This window comes from Bacillus rossius, chromosome 15 (genome assembly GCF_032445375.1).
Source record: "Bacillus rossius redtenbacheri isolate Brsri chromosome 15, Brsri_v3, whole genome shotgun sequence".
Lineage (NCBI taxonomy): Eukaryota > Metazoa > Arthropoda > Insecta > Phasmatodea > Bacillidae > Bacillus > Bacillus rossius.
The window spans coordinates 20804247-20828292 of record NC_086342.1 but is presented as its reverse complement, the minus strand read 5'-3'; the positions used below and the strand labels follow the sequence as shown (position 1 = coordinate 20828292).

At 34.6% G+C, this 24046-nt stretch overlaps 1 protein-coding gene across 2 annotated transcripts in view; it reads left to right on the top strand.

Moving 5' to 3' along the window:
• Nucleotides 1–666: 666 nt before the first annotated feature.
• The window catches only part of LOC134539761 (methionine--tRNA ligase, cytoplasmic), a 41081-nt gene continuing 17701 nt past the window's right edge, over nt 667–24046 (top strand). The window contains exons 1-14 of one of the 2 annotated variants that reach the window (XM_063382040.1): nt 667–1016; nt 1757–1917; nt 3269–3388; nt 4902–5045; nt 6201–6335; nt 11284–11316; nt 13340–13452; nt 13635–13751; nt 16974–17177; nt 18363–18452; nt 19769–19955; nt 20576–20740; nt 21531–21750; nt 23583–23796. In XM_063382040.1, the coding sequence (XP_063238110.1) occupies nt 782–1016; nt 1757–1917; nt 3269–3388; nt 4902–5045; nt 6201–6335; nt 11284–11316; nt 13340–13452; nt 13635–13751; nt 16974–17177; nt 18363–18452; nt 19769–19955; nt 20576–20740; nt 21531–21750; nt 23583–23796 (2138 nt within the window). In that variant the 5' untranslated portion in view covers nt 667–781. The remainder of the gene's footprint in view (nt 1017–1756; nt 1918–3268; nt 3389–4901; nt 5046–6200; nt 6336–11283; nt 11317–13339; nt 13453–13634; nt 13752–16973; nt 17178–18362; nt 18453–19768; nt 19956–20575; nt 20741–21530; nt 21751–23582; nt 23797–24046) is intronic. The other variant, XM_063382041.1, reaches the window with a different exon arrangement.

The window sequence follows — 24046 nt, the reverse complement described above, 5'->3', positions numbered from 1 at the left end:
CTTGTTATTAATTCGGGTTTGAATGGGCCCTCGACATTATTATCTGCCTGCATGGTTATGCTATGGTGCCCCAAAGGGTGCACGACAATAGTTTGTAAATCTAGAAAATCATGTGATGGGTAAAAATCCTTTTAAAATATCTCAGAACATTAATTTTCCTACACAGCAAGTATTAAGGTCATGTAAATTACCGTAACAATTGTTTTAAAAGCAAAGAAATGCATTAGAATCATAACATGTCCAAATTTTCTATCAAGCAATGTAATACGTTATTTTGATAAGAAAAGTTAAAAATTGAAATGTATGCACTAGCTCAGTCCAATAATTGACTCTGATGCGACAGGGTCTTTTTAATTCAGGTATAGTCCATCGTGAAAATTGAAAGCAAATATTGTAACAGTGACACTATCGGAAGCTTGTAAGAAATACGTGATACAAGTGATGTCAGCGAACCTTGAGGTGTGGAGTGTACCTACGTTGTGGTAAAATATGTGTATACAGTGCATGAGACCATACAGTAGTGGCATCTAGTGGCGTGGATTGTAAAATAGCAACAAAGCAATGTTATTAATTGTCTCGCGCTTCGCAAATGCTAATTAGCCAGAGTTTACCATATTGTTGTATAAATATATTTGTTGAAAGCCGTTTCCTGTCCAATATTCGCCTTTCAATACTTTCTACGAATAAAATTGGAGACAATAATTTGAAATTGCGATAGGGCATTAATAATGTACCTACAAACTTTGATACTTTTTTACGAGTTCTGGCCTTTTTTTTTTGTATGCTGTTGGCCATTGAGGAAAAAATAACTAATAATAATGATGCAAATGGTCATGTGGCTTTAGACGATAGTGTGAGGCAGGCTATTGACTGTGAATGTAAAATTAGTCAAGGTTTTGAAGTACAATTGAAAATGAAGTTATTTAGTAACGAAGGCAATTGTGCTGCTTTAAAAATTCTCGTTGCAGGGAATTTTTCTGGTCGTACTGTTTCTCTTGAATTAGTTTCCACAGATGGTGAGTATAGGTTATGTACGTGTGCCAGATTGTTTATTAGAATCAGATTGGGACGGGGCGCTAATTAAACATAAATATTTAGGTCGTGTTGGGATTTGTTAATTCATTTTCCGTTAATTAATAAATGTAAAAGTTATTTAAACAAATTGTTTCGTTTATAAATGCATTTGCTGTGGTCACATTTAATATATAAGAAAAAAATATTTACCCAAATAACATGCATGCAAACAGAGAAGAATCCCTAAAATATAAAAATTCACACGTGTAAGCCAGGGAACAACACGCCTTGGTAGGCAACAGCTACCCTGGAGATTGTGACTGTGACGCTTCTGTAACGCACATGCTGAGCCTATTATAGTGAAATGTCCTTAATCCAACATTCTATGGTTCAGCACATATGGCACCAGTCTAGTTGCTCGCATTCAGATTTTTTTGGGTGGATTCTGGCCGAGACCTTAGCTACCACGTCATATTATTGCCCTGTTGGCATTTGTGTTTTGCTCAGTGTGTATATTTGTTAGTTTTCATTTCAGTGCAGTGTTTCCTGTTCTCTACATTTCACATTTCAAGGGTACAATGATTTTTTGAAGAAGACATATGCTCATCTGTATTTCTGTGGAGCTGTTATTACAACGTTTTCAAATGAAATCGTACTGTTGGTATATTCATATTTGTTTGGTATTCGGTGGTCCAGACTGTATTTTAGGTTTAACTCGTGTGTCCCTGTCTCGTGGTTCCAGACGCAAGGTTCCAGGCCCCGTGCAGACTGCCCGTGCTGGAGCTGGACTCTGGCGACCGCCTGTTCTCGTGCAATGCCGCGGCCAGGCTGCTCTGGCCACCTGGCTCAAGCTGCGAAGTGGAGGCAGACCAATGGCTGGAGTGGGAATCTTCCCAGTTACAGGTGAAATACTGTGTCTTTTTGAACCCCGTGGCGGGTCGAAAAGCTGGTGTTGAGAAACGTGATACGTTGTTAATTGTTCTGTATCACATATTCAAGTTTATCCCTTGGTCCTGATGGCATGAACCTGTATGCATTGATCCCGTGGTACATGACGCCTGCTGTTTTAATTCAGCATGTTAAAAGATTCTTCACATAGCAAAAACTATTCTGAGTTTCGTTCAGAAAGGGAGGTGGGGAACTTCATTCTCTTGACCCTCCCATCATCATTCCGTGGAAACACTTCAGCTTAGGATCAACTAAAAAAAATGAGCACCCATGCATGATATTTATATCTTTTTATTTTGCTTAGGAGCTATATTGAATGTGAATGCTGCAGAGAAATATCTTTATTCCACATTCTATGGTTCGGCAAGATCTGTAACCTGGCTTAAAATAAGCTACTCACGTTCAGATGTTTCTGCTGTTGACCTTGGTTGCATCTCGTTATTGCACTGCCAGTGGTTGTAATTTGCCCTGAGTTTATCATTACTGTTGATTTTCGTTTCAGGATACCGTGTTCTGTTTTCTAGGTAGTAAAAACATTTGTTCATTTACACTCCATAGCCGCAACTTAACTTGCCATAGCTGATGTTTGTGCAACAGTGGATAGCGTAGTCAGACCTCCGCACGCATCTCTTCTCCCCTCTTATAGCTAACTGTGTGCCATGGCACATCTGTTGTTTACTGAGTTGAAGCAGACTTCATGGCGTGCCTGTGGCGATTCCGTGCCAACGGAACGTTAGAGACGTGCTATTCAAGCTGGGGCACTAAAATTAACATCGCGTTAAATGAATTTGCGCAATTTGAAGACGTCCTAAGTGAAGGATTGGTGCATTTTTTAAAAATCCAAGTTAGGGGTTATGCGTAATTGTCAGGTTATTGTGAGGTGTTAGCCACTGTCTCCTAGTCCTTCAGAGCAAGTCTTAAATAATTTGTGAGTCAATGAAAAGGTTTAGAAAAGTTTATGAACCTTGTAGTTTAGACTGTCTCAAAATAATCATATGAAATTTGCATGTGTATCTCTACTTGCAGGGTTTAATGATGTGTTACACCAATGAATCCAAATTTAACTTCAAAAATTTTATAGGAGGCTATGTTTTGTGCAAATACCATCTACATTAAAACTGTAGTTTGTGTGTGTATGTGTGTGAGTGTGTATAAAATAGTTGTAACGCTATGTACTATGGTTCATGTTCTCATGGTCTAGTTCTATTTTTCAAGGGTTTTTTTTAATAAATAATTGTGTACCTGTGCTTAAGTTTTAAGGATATAAGCTAATAAATGAGCGATAGAATAATTTGTTTGCTCTCAGCCAGCTGTGTTGGCAGCCCTGAGCTTGGGCTCCAAAGTGGAGGCTGGAGTCAGGAATGCGTTGTCTGCGTGCTTAGCGGAACTGAAGTCCGCCCTGGGTAGCGGAGATTGGCTCATAGGTGTAAGTAAAAGTTTGAATCTTAGGTTTAATTAAATATTTAAATTTTGTGTGCTTTCTTTATGCAGAGTAGTATATGACTTGCAGTCCGATATTTCTACATTCAATTCCCATTCAAAGTAAGTTGTTCGAGGTCCTACATATTTTATTTATGTATAAAACTTTGTGTAAAATGTATATACAGTAACTTCTTCATACTTACAGATCAAACACCTTGTGTCTAAAGTGATTAGTCAATACTGTAATTCAAAATTTAAAAAAAAAATACAAGCTAACTTAATTTAAAAAAAAAAAAAAAAGTTCTGTCAAAATTATTTGTTAATAAATTTTTTTTTATCACCAGGTAAATTATAATTTTCTGTTGATATTGGTCACTGTCTAAAATCACTTTTTCTGAAGACATTTTGATGTTAGTACATATTTGTAAAGGGCAGTTTCATTGAACATAACTACTTCTAAATTTTGACTTTAGTACATTAAAAACCAGTTAGAGAATGTTACCATGGGTTTTAAAATAATGACCTTGCATCCAAACACATTTTTGTAGTCACCTTTGCATAGAACTTTGAATTATTTCCTGGGTATCCTTAGTCAAACCTCATTTGCTAAAAGATTCGTTAAGTCCGGCATTGCGATTATTGAAGTGTTTAAACTAGAGATGGACTAATCAAATCCTCAAATACCGTCAGATATTAAGTACTCAAAATATTTTATATTTGAGGAACAATTTTTCAAAAAAATATACATGTAGCAAATAAAAATACAACTCTTACCACTTTAAGTCCTATTTCTGTCCCCCCATCACATTTGGTATGAAATTATGTAAATAATTACATACTATGTACATTGGTATGTAATTATGTAAATAAAATCATGAAATCTATTGGTTTCAGAAATTAAGTTTATAGTTCATGAAATAAGCATTTAAACATGTAATTGTTTGAACATCATAGTTAATATCTTTTATTAGATTTATTTTTAAGGGGGAGATTTAAATTACTCTTTTTTGATTAAAAGTTGAGATTTGGATTTGAATAATTTTTGATTTGACTCATCACTAATTGTAAGAACAGAATATAATTTACATTTGAATCATTTTCATATTATATGATCTTTCACCTTCCTGATCTCTTGTAGTATGTTTAGTGTATAATTTTCCCAATTTTTAACATTTAATTAATTTTAAAAATGTGTAAAAAAAAATTATGGGCTTCCACTAAAATTAAATTGCTCTTTATTGTCTGTTTTTTTACTCTACTGAAAATGCAGTTCAAATTGGAACTGATGGCATCCTCAAGTTCTTGATTTTACTTGATTCTAAGGTACAACTTTGTTGGAACTTTTAAACTAATGTGAATCCCAAACTTGTAGGCAGTTATTTTAAACAGAAACTTTAGTATCAAAAGAGGAAGGAGTCTTAAATCTTAAATTTCAGTTCATACAGTATTGATTAACAACTTTCTGGTATGCGATTAATTTGAAAATCGTGATAAATCTTGATTTTTTTGTGTTGTAGAAAACTCTGAGCGTAGCAGACGTTGTGTTGTGGTCAACTTTGTACCCTGTCGTCACGGAAGCGAAACTCCATCACGACTGGCTGGCGGGCTGCAGTACAGTTCTCGGGTGGTTCAAGCGCATCCAAGATGAGCCACATGTGCAGGTGCGTCAGCTGTTTCACGTAAATTATTTGATGATCACCAGGGACAAGATTATATGGTGAATTGCGAGAAAACCAAAATACACCGAAAAGCATGACAAAGCACTACATAACACCGAAATGTAAGTTATAATATGGAAATTAGTAGCATTTTTACCAAAACTTAATTCAAATTATAAAAATAAGTTATCTTTTAAGTGTTTGAAATTCAAGGTATGAAATTCCTGAACAAAAAATTGTAACATTGTGCAGGGATCATAAAAATTCCGTTGATCCCGTACTTCCATTTGTGCAAGGGGAAAGGAATCTTGTTATAATGGGCAGTTAGTAATGTTGGGCCAACTTGGCCATTTAGATTAAAAATGTAACTTAATTTTGTAGCTGGTTTACACCAGTGCACACTTATTTTTCCTGAGCAAGCTATGCCTTCTGGAAGGAATACATATTTGAGGAACATGTTATTCCATTCAGAATGTAACTGGCTGCATTTCTAGAAATGAATATGGGGTATTAATGATTGAGTGGTGATATCTCGGTTTGATTCCCAGTGAGGAAAAAATATAGATTTTTTTTGCAAGTTATAACTGTTGGATGGGTAGGTTTTTGGATTACTCCTGTTCTCCCACATATTCCTTCTGTCGATGTTCCATGCTCATGTCTCTAGTGACCTCATTATTGTCGAGAAGTTAAGGCCCCTGCCTACCCGGGTGCACATACGAGGTGCAGAGCTAAAAAAAATAACCTACGCGTAATTTAAAAACCGAGATATCCGAGTGGGGTCTGTTTACAAAGAGGATTTAATGTATTCGCTGAGGGCGGATAAGTAGGTCTGGTTCTGTATTTGGTTTTTAAACTGTATTTTCGTAAGAGTGAATATGGAAAAAACCACATTTTTTCTGAACCATTTTTATTTTTAGGTAATGAAACACCCAATGCAGAAGGCATTACACCTTTTGTGTTATTTTGTTTCTCCATCATAAAATTACGGTTACCACTCGGATATCGTGTTCGCCCTATGCATGATAAGACTATGCCTTGCGCTTAGAGGCAATACCACGCCAGAAGCACCAGCAAGCGTCGCACTTATCATCACGCCTAGGTTGGCCCCTCGAGCCCATCCATGCACTGGTTCTAGCTTGACCGCGTGTGTGTTTTCAGTCCGCAGTCGAAGAGTTGAAGTTGAAGCCGGGGGTGGCGTCGCACCAGCAGATGCTGTCGGCCGCCTGGTTCCCCTCCAGCCTCGTCGAGGAGCGGAGGTTCTCGCGCCTGCTGTCCACCGCCAGCAGCGTTGAGGTGAGTCGCGGTCGAGCTTTGCTGCGTGCAGCGATGCGGCGCAGTGGTGAGGCAAGCCGGGGTTCGAGTTAGGGGTCTGCGAGCATTCGAGAAATATTTGATATTTGTGAATAATTTAATATTTGATACAGTTCAGATTAGGGAATTATTGTTGTTGTTGTTGTTATTATTATTATTATTATTATTATTTATTATTATTATGTTTTATTATTATTATTATTATTATTATTATTATTATTATTATTGCTATACCAATAGCTATAGACCTCGAAATATAGCAAGTCGTCACTCTAGAACCACCACCCACCTATGTGACAAAAAAGAAAATTTTTCAGGAGAACTTAATAACTTCCTGCACCATGTTGGAACTGAATAATAGCCAGTGTTAGAAAAAAGACAGTAAAAGCATATTCTGTTGGATTTTTGGCAAAATCATTGTGAGAAGGCCTTTAATACTTATTTTTCCATTGAGAAACAAAAGAAATAACAAATTTTGAAAAAAGAAAATCTCACGCGGTGTTTCTTAAGCGAGGAAATGCTATAACACTTAACACTAATTACTTCATCTTCAAAAGTAAATGCCTAACCTTTGCATTTTAGATTGAAAATACATAGTTATTAACATGCTTTTGACACATTTGCATAGAATTTAGTGAAGTTCTTCTGTATATTTTAATCCATTGTTAAAAATGTATCTTAATCATTATAGTATATAGCTACATAACTTTTGTCATAACTGGCATTTTTGTAGATACTACATTTATTTTTATATTATCATTTTTCTGCCAGCTTTCTTAACTCAATGGCATGACACATTGGTTGTACTGCTTTTTTTAAAGTTAGTTAACTACAAAAGTAAGTTAGTATTATGCTTTGAAAAAATTTAGATGTAATTATGTTAATACAACTTTCAATTTCTGGAGTAAATTGTTTTGTTATATTTATAGAACAGTGATTAAATTTGTACTTATTTTTTAAATTATGCAATTAAGGCAATTTTAAGACTGTTTGTTCGTCACTATGTTGTGTTGGGCATGCTCCAAAAAAATTTATAATGGAAACTTTATAAGAATATCATTTTGGAGTATAGTGCAAGTAACAGTATTTGATGTGAGACAAAGTAATTTATTAATACAATCAAAGTTTTGAAATAACACTGTTTTAAAAATAAAAATTCATGTCCATGTTCACACTTCAAATAAAAGAATAGATAATAAAGTTAAATACATCAATGCTCCTGAGAGTGGTCGTGAAAATTGCATCAGGAGCAGAATACTAGTCAAATCATATGCTAAGTTCATAAATAGAGTCAAATTAAATTGAACACAAAATATTGTGGACGTGCCTGAAAATTAAAATTAAAATAACATTTAAAAAGTTTGCTTGGGATCTGTGTTCATTACTGCATAGATTAATATGTGATATATGAATTGCTTCCATTCTCTTTAGAATTGATGCAAACTGGCGTCTGCTAATAATAAGTTATATACATCTCACAATAAAATATTGTTTTGATTATAATTGAAAACCACTTGGCCATGTAAAGTCTGAAAAAAAGGAAAACCTGTTTCTGAGAAAAATAACACATCATTTTTAAAGAAATAACTACTTTTTCAAATCTCTACCAATAGATAAGCAAGAAGATACGTGCAATACGGATAAAAAATGATACCAACCTAGTTACCGATACATTTCTTTAACACATATAATAGGTAACCTATACAAAATTGATTCAATACTTTTGTAACTAATCACAGTGTAAGTCTCCAGAAAGTCATATCTTTAAGAAATACCTAAGTAAGTTCTTTGATGAAATTCTTTATTAAAATGATTTTTTTTTGTAGATTATAAAAATATTTTACCCCATAAAATTTGTGCATAGAACAATACACATAATACTGTTGACTAATTAACAAACACAACATTATAGTAGTATAGCCTTAAATTGCCAAAAAAATAGGAGTAGAAGAAACCTCTGTAACTATAAACAGGTGAATAGAAAATATTGGTAACACCAGAATGGATAAAATTGTGCTCTTTTCATGTGTATCTGTTTTTTAAGCATCGGTTCGAAATTCCGATTACATTGGAAATCCATAAAATTGGGAATAATAGGTGATAATGATACTAAAACGATTACATTGCCACATTACTAATAGAAAGTCGGACTCTTTGTTTGAATGTTAATGAGTGTAACATTTATGAAACTAAGAAAATTCATGTGTCTGCAAATAGTACATATATATATACATTTTCATGCAACAAATAATCTGTGATTTTAATTAAAAGTTATTTCAAATATTATTATTTTTTTTAATGTATATAATCAGTTGGATCAACGAAACAGTTTTCAGACTTCAAATTTACTAGTTTAAGAAAATTCATTTCCACGTGTGGGTTTTTTTTTTTATACCATATTATAATGGTTCCATATATGTTTCTCTCTTTTTAATTTTACTTTATTTTTGCATTAATTTTTCTTGGACTACTGTGAAATTTGAAAAGAAAAAATTTCACTGTATGTTTTGTTTGTATTAAAAATAATAGTTGACATACGTGAATAATTTGATTTTCCATTCAAATGAAAATCTAGCGTAGTTAAAATTGGTCCAGACATCGTTATTTGGATCTTTCGTGGTTTCCCTGAAATAAATGCAGATAAGTGGTGGAATGGTTTCTTACTAGAAGCCATGGCTGAGTGGTTTCCGGTATACCGGGCCCATGTCGTTTGAGTTGCCATCTATGGCTTACAAGCTTAACTCAGCCTAATTTACACTTGAAAAATTTCACACATCCATGCCAGAACCCTCCAAACTGAATTTTTTGATTCAACAAACTGTACTACAGAAGTCTACTACTACTACTAAATGTATTTGATAATGCAGCAGGAAGTTTGTGTTCTGCACGTCCGATGTTGGCTTGGAAATAGTCCCGCAGTTGAAAGTGATAACCTTTTGTTGACCTTGGGTATTTCTGCTGAATCTTGCGTGATGCATGTGATTTTCTTACATTGCAACAAGAAACTGCAGAGTATGAAGTTATGTACTTGAACTCTTTCTTCATTTTTCAGTATATACCACTTTTTTTCATGATGATGACGTTTTTATGAGTTTTTGGTTGTTTTTTTATCTGCATGTTTTTATTAAAATGATAGAATTTCATGTTTGAAAAAGGAATTTTAATTGTTTTTTATTACTTTTTGCTCATTCTTTTTTATTTCTTTATGAAAGCCTTAAAATTATCCTTTTTTTAATACCTAAAAAAACATTCTAAAAATGGAAACTTTGCCTTTGCATATGTTACCTATAATGTGATGGTTTTATTAATACTTTTTTCAGTAAATGTTTATACAATATTGATAAAAAAATTATAATTTATCTTTGATAATTGTACAGAATTAAAAAAAAAATTATGTGGATGCGTTTGTAATTTATTTGTATTTTAAAGTATTTGTATTGATACATTTTTTAAAGTTTTCCAGGACAATCATAATTACCAGTCAGTATGTAAATTTTGAAACTACTACATTTCCTCCAATATTTTGCTTCAAATCTCATATTCACTGACTTGATGTAAGTTTTTGGACATACGCCATTGCTAAGAACTTTTTCTGTTGAAGAAAAACTAATAAATAAAATAAATAAATAAAAATAAAAATAAAAATACTCAAAAAAAGATACAAAAAACACACAAAATTAAGCAAACAATTGCTTGATGTAAGTTTTTGGACATACGCCATTGCTAAGAACTTTTTCTGTTGAAGAAAAACTAATAAAATAAAATAAATAAATAAAAAACTACATGGTGCACAGCCAATGGGGAGACAGCTCGTCTGTCATTGGCTGAGCAAGATGTAGCCCTTTCTCTGATAAATACCCTCATTTTCCAGCCCCTTCTCAGTCGCACCTGTGTTTCCGTACCATGTGCGTCTCTGCCTGAGGACGGGAGCAGATAGCAGTTCCCGAAACGTCGCTTGTTTCTGTTTAGGTAAAACTATTGTATTTGTTTGTTTTTTCGTTTTGTCATGTTTTTTGTCTCGCTTCAACTGTTGTGCTGAATTATTTTGGGTTTCTATATTTTTGTGTTGTCATCATTTGTGGGGATTTTTTCGTTTTCTTAGTACATTTTTCTTTGTTTTTTCTTTGTTTGCTGACCATATTCCTGTTTCGGAATATTTTGTGGTGTTCATATCCTTGTTGACAACAGCAATTGTTTGCTTAATTTTGTGTGTTTTTTGTATCTTTTTTTTTTTTTTTAGTATTTTTATTTTTATTTATTTATTTTATTTTATTAGTTTTTCTTCAACAGAAAAAGTTCTTAGCAATGGCGTATGTCCAAAAACTTACATCAAGTCATGCACTCCCATTGCACAAATCTTTTAAAGACAAACAATTGCTGTTGTCAACAAGGATATGAACACCACAAAATATTCCGAAACAGGAATATGGTCAGCAAACAAAGAAAAAACAAAGAAAAATGTACTAAGAGAACGAAAAAATCCCCACAAATGATGACAACACAAAAATATTGAAACCCAAAATAATTCAGCACAACAGTTGAAGCGAGACAAAAAACATGACAAAACGAAAAAACAAACAAATACAATAGTTTTACCTAAACAGAAACAAGCGACGTTTTTATTTTTATTTTTATTTATTTATTTTATTTATTAGTTTTTCTTCAACAGAAAAAGTTCTTAGCAATGGCGTATGTCCAAAAACTTACATCAAGTCATGCACTCCCATTGCACAAATCTTTTAAAGATAACCTCATATTCACTATTCAAACATTAAGAGTATCGATGGTGTTTGAGGATTCGACCAGCCCATCCCTATCGAAGACTAATATAGAGATGTGTTGTCTATGCATAGGTAGTGCCTAAGAGTTTAGGAATGAAATTAGTTTGTTTTGTTATCTGTGCCACTACATGTGTTTGTTTATGCTGCAGGGCTCTGTAAAGGATGGTTCTATTGCAGAGGAAGTAAGTAGACTGTTTAAGACTCGTGCAAGGTAGAAGTATTTTCTTGGGAGCTTGGTGGATAGCTGTACCTGCACTATGCACTTGTTTCTTTCAGCATCTTTCCTGCAGAAACTGGGTTGTGGTTTGCACTTGAGTAGAACTTCCTTCGTAGCTGATTCGTTATTTCCTTTGGCTGTGATTGGCTATCATGCTTAGAGATAATGTAGCTAGTTTGTTGTTAGTACATTTATGCACAACTAAACAACGGTTGGAGTATAAAATTACAGCGTGTAAACTGTGTTGCAAAGTGTACATCGTCGAATACACATGCAGCTAGATTAAAAAAAATTATGTTTTTTTACTTAGAACATTTTTTATTGTTATTTGCTTGGTGAAGAATGCAAGCCACTAGGATCATAGCAGTGTGTGGTGGAAGGTTACTAAAAGAATTTCTCAAGCAGGGCTCATAAAAATGTTCATTTAAATGTAAGGAAACTATAGTGCACTGCTTGGCAAATTTCCTGGGCAGGAAAAAAAATAATTCTTCATTGTAATGAATGCTTGGAATTGTTATCAAAAGTAGGAATCTATTACTTTTGGTTCTCTGTCCTTACATTTTTTCAGCTTTTGGCACCAATAACAAAACAGAATTGAGAATGAAACACGGAAGAAATGTTACTTCATGTTTAGGTTTTACTTATTTAAAGGCTTTGTAATATTTCCAGAATTATTCTTCATAACTTGTGGTGTCAGTGAAAGGCCAAGATAGAGTTCAGTTTTTTATCTAGGAAAACTTTTTTTTTTTAAATTTCAACTTTGATATTTATAATTCAGTTGGGCTCTTGACATAGAGTATATTTTATTCATTTATTTTGTAGCTTTCTAGTTTTACTAAATACGTATGTCCTTGATTTCTGATTTTGGTATCTAGTTTCTACATTTGTACTAACATGTTTCTTAAATTGGCTTTTGCTCTACTGATCTAAGTACTTTGTGTCAGTGTTTTCATCCTCTTTGGTTGTTGGATTTCTTTTGTATGTTATTTTTTTCCTATAACTTTGTGAATTTTTATTTATTAAGTAGCTTGTAAAAAATTATTTTTTTATTGTTGCATAAACTTTAGCAGTGGCATTCTTCAAAACGTGCAGCAATAAATTTTCACATGTGTTAAACTTATTAGGGATCTTCCTGAATCTGCATTTTATAGTTTACAAGAATGGTTTTTGTAATAATATTGAGTACACTCTGTACAAGATTTGGTGGGAATTTTTGACAGGTGCTTCAGCAAACATTCTTACTTTGACAGTTGATTATTGTGATATAAACAGAACAAACACAGTACAAGACTAGCTAATTGTTTGTCAATTACTATTGTTTTAAGAGAATACTCAGCTGTCAACGTCTAAATGTTTCTTGCCGCACCTGCCAAAAAATTCTCACATTTTTATCTTAAAAAGTGTTTTTTTCATACAGGATAAGATATTTCATTCAGCACTCTGGGACTTTATTTGCTCATGAAATTATTTTCGTGCTTAAACAACCCATAGGTTCAATTTTTTTTTAAACTGCTATTAAGAGTATTTTGAATAAAATAACTGATTTTTCACTTCTTTGGATGGTTAAGGTAATTCCAAACTTTTCGAATGATTCTCGTCATTAAAATTACTAGGTATTTCGAAGAATAGATCTTTATTTTAGGTTTTCCACCTGCAGAAACAAATTTGCGTACATTCAGACTACCGTTTAGTTTTTTTGTTTTTTTGTTTCAGCATAACTGGCATGTTATAATGAATGCCTCTTTTAAATTATCCACCTGTACAAGCTGCTTGCATCTGTACATTAATTATAAGCATGTTCTGTGTCATCCATGCAGCACACGTTAATGTTTCTCGTAGTGGATGTTCCAGCATAAACTGATTGGCAGGTGTACACGGAACTAACTACATGCACATGTGTTGGTTTGTGCTGTCGCTCCGGGGGATGATGTGAGGTAGTCTCTTACGCCATGTGACACAAAATGACTAGACTGTTCTGCCATGCGTAGGGGGGTGCTGCGAAGGAAGTCCCTGTCTCGGAGGAAGAACTGAGGTCCGCGGCAGAGGCCTGGGAGAACGGGGCAGCACGGAGGCCCAAGCCCAAACCGAGGGTTGAGCCAGTGTGGGTAAAAATTACTCTCGTGTCATTTCCATTTTTTTCCCGTTCGGCAAAAATTTTTTCCCCCAATTTTGACGCCTGTTTCAACGAGATATTTATCTCTGTAACACATTTTGTTCATTCATTCATGTCATGTTTGTAAGAATTTTAATTTTAACATAGGTGTGATTTGTGTGGTTGTGCAGATTGCCGGTCGCAGGAGAGCGCAATGTGTTAGTCACGTCTGCTCTCCCGTACGTGAACAACGTCCCGCATCTCGGAAACATCATCGGCTGCGTGCTTTCCGCTGACGTGTTTGCCAGGTCGGTTCGGATTTGCTGATTGATTGTGACTTATTGCATTGTTGTTAGTGTTCTTTTCTCCTGAACTTTGCCATTAACCAGGGTGTCTACTAGGTCACGAAAGTAACGAAAGTCACGAAAAAGTCACGTATGTTGTAAAAGGTCACGAAAGTCCCGAAAAAGTCACCATTTTAAGTATATTTTGGTAAAAGTCACGAAAAAATTAATTACTAGGCTAATGTGTATTTCTTGTGCATTGATCTTGTATATACCTACCATATTTTTTGTGCTTTTGGCAGCTTGCATTTTCAGGAAAATCATCGCTTAAGATGTTCCCACACAATACAATTTCCCGTGTTTAACTAGGCCAGTCCCGCCATTTTCGCCATAAGACGTTTGCTTTAAAATCCCATTCAAAATGTTGCTTACAGCTTCTATTCTCCTACGTCTAACGTCATAATTTTCACATAGAATGCAGAGAAAATTTTAATAATAGCGATTTGCTCTTCTTTATTTTTAAAAAAAAAGTCCATTAGAATGCTGTGAAAACATAATTTATTCAATTCTTGTACCTTACACGCTTAAAAAAAGGATGGTATTCGTTCTGTGGCGGCCACGGCGTAGTTAGTTTCATTCTTACTCTACAGAGCGCACAACGATCGCACATAATCGATTGTAGCTGTCAAGGCGTCAATGCGCGCGACCCGCGTCCATATCGATAAGTTGTTACCCAAATGGCGAACATTCATAATCGAACTTATAGCGTTGAGTTCGTTTGTTTACTGCCTGCTTGTGTGTACGAAATATAAATTTATGTTTAGCTAGAATAAAAGAAAACCAAAAATTTGTGCACAAAATGTGTGATGTATTTTCGTGTTTTAGTTTTGTTAACGACTATGTTTACAAATTACAAAACACAAAATCCCTAAATTGCCGCCACATTTTATTTTCAAACTGAAATCATTGTCGAAGAGGTTAAAGTGCTACGGAATTAAATTGTAATATTTTCTATGATATAATGTGCTGAAAATGTTTGCCAATAAATGTTGAAGTGTTTTAGCCCTTAAAGAGTGGCGAAAATTGGCACGCGGAAAAGCAGATATAATTAATTTTATTGAATTAAGTTTCATACTAACCGTCATTTGTAGGCTTAACTTATGTCTTTTTTTTCAAGCACTTAGGCCTATACATTTTGATAAAGAAAAGCAAACGTCCAATTTTTCATTTTATTTTTTTATGTAAGGTATAGGCTACACTTAATTTTATAACATTTAAAAATTATACCATTTTGACAAGTTTCGTGGTCACACTTCAGTAGAAATTGTCATGAAAAAGTCAAGAAAAAGTCACTAATTTTTATTTTTGTAACTCAGTAGACATCCTGCATTAACTATCTCTCTGTATCTTCATCTTTGTTTCCGAGTTTCGTTCAGATATTCAGCAATATCTCTTTTTGTCATTTGAATTCTTGAGATGAGATTTATTTCATCAGAGATTGGTTTGGTTAAGTAACTGGAAATTGTACTACATGATTAAAGATGATTTTACATGCTGATTGATCTTGTAATGAAGACAAGAGTGTACAAGAAGGTATTTTTCAACAGCACAAGGTCTGAGTGTTCAATGTCTATTTATACCTATTGTCTTTTATACCTAATGGCTGTCAGTATAGTCTGTCTCATGGCACTTGTTTCAAAATTGTAAGTTCTTGAAAGTAGTTCCGATTGTCTACGTTTCCTTCTGGCACTGTTCTGTCAGCTGTGTTTGTGAACAACTTCATGCTGCTGTCAATGTTTATAGACAAGCATCATGGGTTGCTTTGAGAGTGACGTTTGGGAAATGGATACTAATGCTACTTCTTTTGAGAACTGTCAAATCTTAGAGAGAGTTTAGTAGTGATGGGCAACATTAATAATAAACCAATACCAATCCAGTTACTAATATATTTCTTCAACAGATCTGATAACTGATATAAAATTAATTCAATACTTTTTGTAAATAATCACAGTGCAAGTCTCCAGAAATTGATATATTTAAGTAATAAGTCAGTACCTTGATGAAAATTCTATATTTAAATGATTTTTGACAGATAACAAACATATTTTACCCCATAAAATTAGTGCATATCACAGTACAAATTATGCTTTTGACGAATTTATGAACCTAACATTAAAGTATAGCCTCAAATTACAGAAACATCGTAGTAAAAGATAACATCAAAAATTCAAAACTGTAAACAGGTAAATAGAAATTATTGATGACACACGAATGGATAAAATTATTGTAATTTTTTTTGTGGCTATCAGTTTTTTAATTATCGGTTGGAACTCATTATATAGAACTTCAGAAAATTGGGACTATCGGCCGATAACTATACTAAAACGATTACATCAGTATGTCACTAGTCTTAAGCAATACTCATTGAAAAAAATGTGTTCCTACTTTGTGCTCAATTTTCACATGGTTTCATGTTGTGCTTTTATGCACAGAGGCTTAACTTTTAAGGACCTCCAAATTAGAGTTGGCTCAGAACACTTAGGTATTATTTCAGTGGTTATAAATTTGTCACAGGTTTGTTGGTATTGAAACCACAACCCTTGCTGTATGAATGTTGTGTGGCCACCTAGGAACCCTTTGTGTTGACTTATGGTATACCACTGTCTTCAGTGTAAGATGCTGCAAGTATTATAAAATTTGGATTTTATTTTAATATTTGACTCAACATTTTGAATCAATTAAGTTATAAAATTTGCTTCTTGTCGAAGCTTTTGGTAGCATTTTATCAAAAACCCTCACAGTTCATGTAATATAATGGTATTCAGTATTGTTCCGCTAATCCGATCTAAGAGACCTTTTCGGTTTACCCGAATAATTGCTGTAATACAAGAGCATGTAGTAAAATACATCTCTATAAACATTAGATTTTCTCGTAACACAGACCTATAACACTTAAAAAGCTCGAAATCACTAAATATGTTGAAAATTAGGTGAAGACATCAAAAATAATTCTTAACATACAAAAAAAATTGAAGTTATGTTTGTTTATTTTCACCCTAAACTCATTCAAATTGGTAGAATTTTTTGATAGCGATACTATACTATACATTCTCGGTTTCAAAGTCATAGCTAATAAATGTGAAGTAAAAACATGCTACCCATATGAAGTGTAAAAAAAATATTAAATTTTAGTGCAAAATAAAAAAAAAAGAAACAGGATTTGCAGAAGCCTACCTGTGTGCACAGATTCTCTCGCCTGTGCAACCACAACACGCTGTACCTGTGCGGGACGGACGAATACGGGACAGCGACGGAGACGAAGGCCCTGGAGGAGGGGCTGACCCCTCAGCAGATATGCGACAAGTACTTCAAGATCCACGAGGCCATCTACAAGTGGTTCGACATAAGCTTCGACCTGTTTGGCCGCACCTCCACGCCGGAGCAGACCAAGTGAGCCCGGCTCCAGTTCACGAGCTGGTTCTTCCGTAGACTAGCGATGCCTAGGGACAAGATTATATGGCGAATTGCGATAAAACCAAAATAATAATGCTAGTCATGTCAGTACACCATATAACACAGAAATGATAGGTAATTTATCATTTAACTCCAAAATGTAAGTAAAAATAATAAATCAAATTAGCAATTTGACAAAATTTAACTCAAATTACAACAATTTTATTTTGTACAAAAATGTATGAACTAAATGGATCTTGCGTCTCTTATTGTTCTTATATTAATGATGTTGACATATTTTTCGATCTGACAAAAATTTACTAATTATGTTCTGGACATGCTTATTTTATTACTATTAATTTTGTAGTATAAGTTAGTCAAAATGAGACTATCTTGGTGAAATTTGTACGTAATAAGAATATTTAAGTTTCATATTTGTTGTATAATAATACTTTTTTTAAGTAAAGAAAATGTATAAAAATAAAAACAACACTAAAATATCCTGTTTTAAAAATGAAATTGATCTAAAAATAAAACCATAAAATCTTGTCTCTAGTGACGGTGCAAGCTACACAGTTAAAGAATTGTATTTGTAGCCTTAACATTGAGATCACAAAATACTTATTATAGCACTTTCTATGTCCAAGTTTAAAAGTCTTCAGAGTAGTTCCTGATTCGGCCATTGTGATTTCAGTGTTCCATGATTTCCCAAAATCACTAAAGGAAAATGCTGATGTGACATTCCTTCCCTGTTTTCCATGTTTGTATCGTTGTGGTTTTCAGTCCCTAATGACTTCGCTATCTGTGACATTGACACTTCAAGTCCCAGTAAATTGAAAATAAATATTCAAAGCATATTTGTGTATTTAATTTTGTTCTATGTTAAATTAGGTACTCAGATAAAGTATGTTAAAGAGTACCGTTTGTAAACAAACGCAAGCAGCATTTGCATTGTTAATTTCGGGTGAATTTGACAGTTAGTCGGCATATTTATATTTTATACAGCTTTGCATCACAAAACATCCAGTTAGACTTTTTTTAATTTTAATATACAGCTGGATGCGCAATAACGCAATAAGGAACAGTTACCATCCTTCTGTATCCATCGTAAGTCCACGGTTCCTTCCCCCCCTCCCCCCGGCTGTTGGTCTCACGGCGGGCCGCGCTGGTCTCTTGTCGCAGGATCTGCCAGGAGATGTTCCTCCGGCTCCGCGAGAACGGCTTCACCTCCACAGAGTCCATGGAGCAGCTGCTGTGCGAGAGTTGCAACAGGTTTGGTGCCTCCCGTATGTTGCTGCTTCCTACGAGTTGCCGACAGCCTTCTACGGCTTGGTCCCACATGCCATGTTGACCTTTTCATTTTTGTATTTTTTTTTTTTAAGTGAAAACTTCTATTGAAAGGTTTGGATAGGGAGTAAATTCATGTGAGCCGTCATCGACATGGTCACGTGACGTGTTAACGATAACACTATATCTGTTCCTATTAGTATAACTTATTGCGCTTTTAAATCTTAATTATACGATTACTGTGCAGTAAAAAGTGACTATAAAATATATTAATATTCTCATATAGATATATAGTTTGAATAACGAAGAAAACGGAGTCTGTAGCAATATAACCTAAAAATTAAGAACATCGTTATTTTTTTTAATATCTACAATTACTATGCAATGCATATTTTATAGTAATTTAGGAGTTATTTAACTAACGTGATAAAATAAATTTTTTGTGTGATAATATTTTTTCTTACAAATTGGGGAAACTTTTTCACTTCTGTCGACAGTCCTCGTGACTTCTTTGAAATTTTTTTTATTATAATTAAATTCATTTTTGCTTGGTACTGAAATATTCCAATAATATGAAATATGTTTCATTGATTTTTATGAACAGAATAACGTATCATAATTTGAAAATGAGTGTTCTAAATTATTCTGTAATGTTACAACTACCAAACATTCTTAAAACGCTATTATTTACAATGGGTTGGGTACCAATTTTCTTAAATCCAAATCCAGTTTTGAATTGTAAGGAGTACCGGTAATCTACTCTTTGAATACGAGTGTAGGTCTCAAAAATAATTGTACAAAGGAAAAAAAAAACCTAATTATAATGTTTAAACATTAAACTTGTGCGAATATCAGTTTTTTAGTTCGAATTTGAATACCAAATGATTCTCAAAACGGATATTGAATTTGAATAATAAAAATTAGATAATTAAAATTCCATAAAAATTAAAAATGTATTTTTTTAATACACATCATTGTAATATATTTACTTGCTTTTTTGTATTTGATTTTATACCACTCTTGTATGGTTCCATACATGTATCTCTCTTTTTAATTTAACTGTATTTTGCTTTAATTTATTTTAAATGCCTGTGAAAATTGTTGGGTTTGGGGGGGGGGGGAGGGGGGGGGGGAGGTTTTGACTATATTTTTTTAATTTAATTCGAAAATTATTTGGCATTCATGAAGAATTTGATATTTAATTTGAATTTTAAAAAAAAAGATTCACCTAAAGTCAATTTGAGGGTTGGAGTATTCGACAGTCTCACTGGTGTGGTGTCGTGGGTGCTCTTGGCGCGCAGGTACCTAGCGGACAGGTTCGTGGAGGGCACCTGCCCCCTGTGCGGGTACGAGGACGCCCGCGGCGACCAGTGCGACGGCTGCGGCCACCTCATCAACGCCACCGAGCTGAGGAGCCCGCGCTGCAAGCTGTGCCAGAGCTCCCCCGTCGTCAGGAACTCCGAGCAGTTCTTCATCGAGCTGCCGAAGGTGTGGGCCGTCGTTCTCCAGGGGGGTCCGAAAAAACTAATTAAATTTATTTTATCGTGGCTACGATCCGTTCTTTGAATGGTTCTTTCATTGGAGAAGATTGATTTTAAATGTGTTTTTGGACATGTGTAGGGACACCTGTATTTCGCGTCTAGGTACATCGCAAAACACCGTAGTTTTTTTCCCTTGGTACTTATTGGCTGTGGTCGGCGAGAGTGTGTTTTCCCCGCACTTGACGGGGCCAATGGGAATGTGGATACCGCACTGCTGCGAGCACACGATTGGCCATTACTCTAAGAAAAAGCTACAGTGTTATGTGACATACCTTGACACGAAATGTATTCGCGAAATACAGGTGTCCCTAGACATGTGCAATTGCTGGTTTCACTGTATTCAATAAGAAACCTCAATAACTGACAACAAATTATGAATATTAAAACACAGAAAACTAGCTGATGAGCTGATTTTTGGCTTTTTTTTCTGTTTGTTTGCATATTCAACTATATTTGTGAATATTAATTCAATTTTAAATTTGATTATAAAAAAAATCTTTTGCAAGAAGCCTTTCTAGTAGTTACTTAGTATTTTTGTAAGTTTTCTTGTAATTTATTATGTGTTAGATTGAACCTCGTCTGACGGAGTGGATGTCCGGAGTGTGCAATGGCTGGTCCAGTAATGCCCGAGTGATTGCGCGCTCTTGGCTTAAAGATGGACTCAAGCCACGGTGTATCACCAGAGACCTGAAGTGGGGAATTCCTGTTCCTCTGGATGGCTACAGAGACAAGGTGAATTTTTCTTTTATTTTTTTGTCTTTCTTTATTGTTGCTAGTTACGGCACTGCCGCAAGTCAAGATACATATTAGCAAAGCCACAATTAATTTGAGTCACATGTACATCTGTGTCACATTGGTGATTGGACTGCAGTGCTCTCAAACACCCTTGACAATCCTGAGTCAGTTATAAACCCAATCAGAAATCACGTACAACCCACCAAAGAATGTGACCCATTATCGACCAATGAATACCTGTTGTAAGAAGGCTCGATTATATACAGGCAAGTGTCTAGCTTGGAGTGAAATGAATCCACTAAATAACCGTAGGCATAGACACCAGTCATGAAGTAATGCATGTATAGTATTTATTCCATTGTCTGTTTTATGGATGATGTTTGTGTCTTTGTCAGTAAATGTTTATTATCGTTTGCTTTTCGAACCTTTTTTTAGTGTGGATTAAATATTTAAAAAAAATCTAGATACATACATATTTAAGTTCTTACATTATTACGAATTTTCACGTCTGGTATGAATCTATCTATCTTAACTTATACTCCGAAAACTTTTGAGGTTGGTAAAACTTTTTTTTTTTTTTTTTTTTTTTGGTTTAACACAATTGTTATGAAGATTTAAAAATTTAATTTTTATCATGTGACTTTCTAAATTCAACAGCCTGAAAGTACTGTTCCATTTGTTACTTTAAATTAATTGTCTGTATTAATTATTTATGTACAGCTAAAACTATAAGTATAGTCTAATAAAACTAACTAGTGATGAAGTGATTTGCTGTGTATGTCGCCAGGTGTTCTACGTGTGGTTCGACGCTCCTATCGGCTATCTGAGCATAGCGATGAAGTACACGGACAAGTGGCGCCTCTGGTGGCAGCCGCAGGAAGGCACGAAGGTGTCCCTGTACCAGTTCATGGCCAAGGACAACGTTCCCTTCCACTCGGTGATGTTCCCGGCCACGCTGCTCGGGGCGGACCAAGGCTACACCACCGTCTCTCACCTGATGGCCACTGGTGAGTCGTGGTGTCACATTGAGGTACTAAGCATTTGCAGCCGTTGCATATTTATTTTATGTTTTATAGGGGTCTGCGAGCAGAGGATTTTCACTTCGAGTCGAGCTCGAGTGAGTTTGCTAAAATACTCGCGAGTATCGAGTCGAGTTCGAGTTTTTTTTTTTTTTTTAATTTATTGCACATAAATTTACTGTGATGGAGTAATAAAATGTGAACTTTTGTGAGAAATATGGAAATAAAAAAAGAAACCATTATCATTGTTAGCCTACTAAATAGATAAACCTACTAGAGGTCTGCGAGCCTAAGAATTTTACTTTGAGCCAAGCTCGAGCGAGCCTACTTGAAAGTTCTCGAAGCTTGAGCTTTTGTGGTACAGTTACACTTCTGGGAAATTATTTTTACCTTAAACTTAGTAGGTATAATGTTTGAATAAAGTATTAAAATGAAGTGGGCTTATTAATTTTGGGTAACTATTTACAGAGTGCATTTATAATTTGCACTGCTAGGAAAAAAACATTTTTGCCATTGAATCTAACCTGTTTCCATTGGTTCATTAGTAATTGATATCATCCAACTAACATAACCACAGTTTACAAGTATATGTTTGTGTAAATGTAACATATCTTTGGAATAATTTCATCCTTGTAAATTTTTCTGGAGTCCTTACTGAGCTTCAACAAACTCAGCACCAAAAATCATGTTGTTTGAAAAGTACATTCACATTGTTTCAACATTTCCACTTTTCGGCACAACAATTCTGAGAGAGATTGTCGATTAAATTCTGTTCTTCAATCTATCATGCAGAAAAATAATTTGTTCTTCACGTTCAGGAGTTAAATTAGCTCTACGATTGGAGATAGTGTTTCCAGCAGAAGAGAAGCATCTCTCTCGGTCAACCTGCATGGCTGGAATGCTTCAGTAAAATTGTTTAACCTCAAAATTAGTGTCAAATATCTGTAACTTGTCATTAAAGTTTTATGAATTGAAAGTAATAAAAATAGAAGCATTTTACTTAATTCAATTTACACTTGCAAAAAAAAACATACACACAATAAACCTACATGGAAATTAAAGTCTTTTTCAATATCCTGTAGTCTGAAATATGTTTACTCATGTCATCAAATGTAGAGCTGTACTGAAGAAGTCGATTTTGACATTATTTAGTTGAATCGGCATTTCTGCCGACTTCCGATAGGCTTGTTAATTTTCGGCCGATATTACTGAAAAACGAAAGAGACTGCCATAACCTAAAAATCCACGAGTACCCTTTTCACTTTTCGTAGTAGTAATGCATTCTTTCAGATCGCATTATTTCTTAGCAACATGTGCCAACCGTACATATCAAGATTTAACCTCCTTTTTTTTTTCAATGTTCTTTAATTTTAATATGTCCTAAATAAATACATTACCATCACGGTAAATACACATCTTGGTTATTACGGCAACTATAGTGCAAATGTGGTAACTATCATGCTTCTGTAGTAGTTATGGTATCTACAAAGAATCTTTAGTTCTTTGTATGGTAATTATCTTAAGATAACTATTGGGTTTGTACTGTAGTTATGGTACATCCATATTTCTTCGTAAGTTGTTCATTTGTCTTTTCTTCATATTTATATTTATGTGTGCCATTACTAAGGCCGGGTTTATAGAAAATGCAAGAACACAGAAACGCAAGAACGCAGGACGCGACAACCGCTAGAAATTCACAGTAGTTTATAAAAAACGCAAGGACGCCGGTCATCGCCGTCAAAAAATAAAATTTTAGGAATAAGTCATGATTATTTTTAAAATCTGCAGACTCTTGTTCAACTCCTGGTTTACTCCCCCAGAGTACCTGAACTACGAAGACGGCAAGTTCTCGAAGAGCAGGGGCACCGGGGTGTTCGGGACGGACGCCCAGGACACCGGCATTTCGTCGGACGTGTGGCGCTTCTACCTGCTGTACCTGCGGCCCGAGTCGCAGGACACCAACTTCAGCTGGGTGGACCTGGCCACCAAGAACAACTCGGAGCTCCTCAACAACCTCGGCAACTTCATCAACAGGTGCGGGCGACGTGCCGTCACCGTGCGCAGTTCGGGAATTAGGGAAACTTTTTTTCATTAGTCAGAAAAACTTTTGCCTAAACTTTTCGGCATTTTTGTAGGGTTGTTTGCAGGAATTTGTGAATATTCAATATTTCTAAATATCAAAGCAAATAATTTACCTATCATATTTAATTGTATTTCAAATACTTTTAACTATAAATAATGGATATTTGATGATAATTATAATGTACAGTAGTTGTTGTATATA